Source organism: Nerophis lumbriciformis, linkage group LG24 (assembly GCF_033978685.3).
Source record: "Nerophis lumbriciformis linkage group LG24, RoL_Nlum_v2.1, whole genome shotgun sequence".
NCBI lineage: Eukaryota > Metazoa > Chordata > Actinopteri > Syngnathiformes > Syngnathidae > Nerophis > Nerophis lumbriciformis.
The window spans coordinates 40717501-40722500 of record NC_084571.2 but is presented as its reverse complement, the minus strand read 5'-3'; the positions used below and the strand labels follow the sequence as shown (position 1 = coordinate 40722500).

The following is a 5000-nucleotide window of genomic DNA, read 5'->3' as shown; positions in this document are numbered from 1 at the left end:
GTACTCAAGTAAATATTTGGGTGACTACTCCTTACTTTTACTTGAGTAATAAATCTCTAAAGTAACAGTACTCTTACTTGAGTACAATTTCTGGCTACTCTACCCACCTCTGGAGAGATCTCATAATGCTATATATATATATATATATATATATATAAAAAAAAACATATTCAGAGAGTTTGTATTCTCTAGTTTAATAATTCATTATTTCATGACCAAACAACGGCGATAAACTTCAGTTTACTGTAATGTTTCACCATAAATCCTACATTCTGACAGAGAAACGGGCAGTTTTAAAGCAGTTAGTTTTAGGCTATATTCTTTTTTACAAGACCAAAACAAAAACTTGCATTAAGACATTTGAGACGTATAGTTTCATAACAAAGTGATTAGGTTTATGGTGTCATCATTCACTTTATATGGATGACAAACAACTAAAAGCGCAAACATATAAAATGCTATATTTTAGGAGCCTTCATTTCAGTCTCATCTTGACTAAACTGCTGACACATGTTCCTAACAAATGTCAAATGTTTACTACGAACATGTTTTATGTTTGCTCAAGCTTTGTGGTAGTCGTGCTAAATAGCCAAACGTGTTTTCCGTACACGTCTCACACGTGTCAACATGATTCCAGTGATAATGTGAATAGAATAGAACAGAGTTTTATTGTCATTATTACAGTGAACAGGTTCAAAGAACAACACAATTGGAGCAGATCCCCTAAGGTGCATACACAATAATATAGCAATTTAAATGGTAAAAAAGATATAAAAAATTAGCTATGTATCTATATATATGTATATATTCACACACATGCATATATCCATACATATGCATATATATATATACATATACACATTCTTATATACACAATCTTACATATACATACAGATATATATATATATATACATATATATACACGTACACATATATACACATATACAAACGTACATACACACATATATATATATATACACATACATATATACATACATACACGTACACATATATACACATACATACATATACATACACATATATATATATATATATATATATATATATATATACACACATATATATATACACACATACACATAGATAAAAAAAGATAAAAAAAAGAAGATATATATCCATATATATGTATATATCCACACACATGCATGTATCCATACATATGCATATATGTACATATACACATAGTGAAGTGAAGTGAAGTGAATTATATTTATATAGCGCTTTTTCTCAAGTGACTCAAAGCGCTTTACATAGTGAAACCCAATATCTAAGTTCCATTTAAAGCAGTGTGGGTGGCACTGGGAGCAGGTGGGTAAAGTGCCTTGCCCAAGGACACAACGGCAGTGACTAGGATGGCGGAAGCGGGGATCGAACCTGCAACCCTCAAGTTGCTGCCACGGCTGTTCTACCAACCGAGCTATACCGCCCCACACATACACATACATATATACACATACATACATATACATACACATATATACACATATACACATTTATACACATATATATACATATATACATACATATATATATATACACTTATATATACACATATATATATATATATATATATATATATATATATGTCTTAATAAGGTTATCCAAAAAATAGTGCTCGATACCGTAGTAGAGCGCAATATATGTATGTGTGGGGAAAAAAATCACAAGACTACTTCATCTCTACAGGCCTGTTTCATGAGGGGTTCCCTCAATCATCAGGAGATTTTAAAATCTCCTGATGATGATAGTGCAGAAAGTCTTTGCACTATGCTGACCTCTCTGTCAGTTTACGTGGCCTACCACTTGGTGGCTGAGTTGCTGTTGTTCCCAAACTCTTCTTATAATAAAGTTGACTTTGGAATTTTTAGGAGCGAGGAAATTTCACGACTGGATTTGTTGCACAGGTGGCATCCTATGACAGTTCCACGCTGGAAATCACTGAGAGCGGCCCATTCTTTCGCAAATGTTGGTAGAAACCAGTCTCCATGCCTAAGTGCTTGATTTGATACACCGGGCCAAGTGATTAGGACACCTGATTCTCATCATTTGGATGGCTGGCCAAATACTGAACTTAAAATCAAATCATTCCTTGTCCGACGTCTTTCTTGTAAGTGCGGTTACATTTTTTTTAGATTAGACACATAAAGCAGTTTAATGACAGTTGTGGGACTGAGAGAATAAAAATAGTGTTGTAAAAAGACGTAGGATGCAGTGAGTGCGAGGTTCTTGTCTCCATGTAACCGTCTGTGAAAGGAGTTTACGAGGATAAGTTTAGCACAAAGCTAGTCAATCTGTGTATATTGTCAATATAATGTGATGATGTTGTTTGCTAGGATACCATCCTGTTGTGTTGGCAAACAAGCTGACACAATTTTGCAGGCCGCAAAGACAGACGAGGAACAGAGAATGCGTGTCAACATATTTGCATGGTCTGTCAGAAAACAAAGAAATGTTACACGTATGGCTAATACAGCAACATCCTTTTATAATTGTATAGCTGCATGCTGTGTGAGTTCAGGGGCTGATTAAAAACAAATTGAATTGATGCGTTTTTTAAAGAAAATGGCATTAGTTTTTTTATTTAGAATATATATTATCAACATAAATCCTTGAAGTATGCACATTTATGCGTCTTGAGTACAGTAGAGTACAGTTGAGTACAACCTCTCTCTCGTCAAAAAAATAGGGGGTTTCATTGTAGACGTACCAGACTGGTTGTAGAAAGTAATACATGTCTGCTGCTTGTTTGATAACCTATTGTTACTATAACAATCTACAAGGTTAATATAGCTGGCTTCTCTTTCTTCCCCTCCATTTTTCTGCTTTCTTTCGTATCTCTAGTTATCATTATGCATATGTATTGTTGCATTTGAACAACTGTATTGTTGATAATAGAGGTCAATTATTGTTATTGTTCATTATCAATAGTGATATTTTTATTGGCATTTGTATTGCTCTATTTGTAGTGTAATAATGTTCATTGTCATTTCTGTATTATTATTTATTTCACTAACTGCTTCTTTGATATCACTTTTACCATCGTATTTGTACATATCCTATTTGTTGATGTTGTTCTATTGTTGTTGTTGTTTTTGTCTCTCTGTCTAATCCCCCTCTTGTCCCCACAATTTCCCTCTCTGTCTTCCTTTTTTTCCTCTTCCTATCCCCTCCGGCTGCACCAAATAATAATATAAATACATTTAATAAAGTCAAATACAAATAAGGCAACAAGAGAAGTATCCCACAAGTCTCTTCTGTAAAGTAAATGTGTACAGCCAATATGGGTACCTACCCTCTACATCAAAAATATGATTTGCCTGAGAAGCTGGACAGGACAAAAAAATAAATAAAAAAAATAAAGTACAAGCAAAATCCTCAAGGCGGTCTGCACCAGTTACGAATAGCACGTGCAATGTTAGCACACAACACGCACATTAATCGTGCACCCAATGTTATTGATTGCACGAGCTGTTCAGCACATGTTATTTGGATCTTAGTAAATCAGGCGAAAAAAAATGTCATGGGGTGGACTTCAGAATAAAGTTCTCCCGAGGGCCCCAATTTAGCCTGGGGCGCCCCCTTACAGTAAATAATATTGTGTGCAATAAGTTGACTAACATATGACCTGATTTCACCGTTTAAAGGGTTTCCTTGAAGACCACCCTGTTAGCAGTGTCAACAAGCCCACCAATCAACTGACAAGAGTGTATCTGGCTCCGCCCACTTAAGCTATGTCTACACTAAGCCGGATAACCCCTTAAACGAATAATTATTCAGCCTAAGCCCCGATTATTTTTTACACGGGTAAGTGCGCCGTGTATTTCTTGAACCTCCGGCTCTTAGCTTTGTATGGACTCATTGATCATTTGCAAACTGAGTTCGGAGAGGAAGTGACGTCAGAAAAAACGCGCCACAGCCAGCTTCATAACAACCGGAGCTAACCACTGGAAATATGGAGGCGAGTCATCCAGACATGCCGTGTTTCTCCTTCTTCTACGTGTACAGACGCTTGTGGAAATCACACATGAATACCTTAAGAGAAAGCCATTGCAGCTATTTGGGATACAACACTTCTCAGACGGCAAGAGAACTTTCGATTGCAGCTATTTGGGATACAACACTTCTCAGACGGCAAGAGAACTTTCCAATGTCAGATTGCAGCTATTTGGGATACAACACTTCTCAGACGGCAAGAGAACTTTCGATTGCAGCTATTTGGGATACAACACTTCTCAGACGGCAAGAGAACTTTCCAATGTCCGATTGCAGCTATTTGGGATACAACACTTCTCAGACGGCAAGAGAACTTTCCAATGTTCGATTGCAGCTATTTGGGATACAACACTTCTCAGACGGCAAGAGAACTTTTCAATGTGCGATTGCAGCTATTTGGGATACAACACTTCTCAGACGGCAAGAGAACTTTCCAATGTTCGATTGCAGCTATTTGGGATACAACACTTCTCAGACGGCAAGAGAACTTTCCAATGTCCGATTGCAGCTATTTGGGATACAACACTTCTCAGAGGGCAAGAGAACTTTCCAATGTCCGATTGCAGCTATTTGGGATACAACACTTCTCAGACGGCAAGAGAACTTTCCAATGTCCGACTGCAGCTATTTGGGATACAACACTTCTCAGACGGCAAGAGAACTTTCCAATGTTCGATTACAATGTCCGATTGCAGCTATTTGGGATACAACACTTCTCAGACGGCAAGAAAACTTTCCAATGTCCGATTGCAGCTATTTGGGATACAACACTTCTCAGACGGCAAGAGAACTTTCGATTGCAGCTATTTGGGATACAATACTTCTCAGACGGCAAGAGAACCCGTTGTTGCGTCTCTAAGTCGTCACCTGTATGGGCAGCACGATGAGCGCCACAAAGATCATGATGACCACCAGCAGCTGCGAGGGCCAGATCTGGGGGGTGACGTCACCGAAGCCCACGGTGGAGAAGGTGACCACGCAGAAGT

General features: G+C 37.6%; 1 protein-coding gene across 2 annotated transcripts in view; it reads right to left on the bottom strand.

Annotated features, from left to right (window-relative positions):
- Positions 1–5000, bottom strand: part of kcnt2b (potassium sodium-activated channel subfamily T member 2b) — a 222138-nt gene that overhangs the window by 120072 nt on the left and 97066 nt on the right. For both annotated transcript variants that reach the window (XM_061982089.1, XM_061982090.1), the window contains exon 10: positions 4882–5000. This exon is cut by the window's right edge and continues 62 nt beyond it. In XM_061982089.1, the coding sequence (XP_061838073.1) occupies positions 4882–5000 (119 nt within the window). The remainder of the gene's footprint in view (positions 1–4881) is intronic.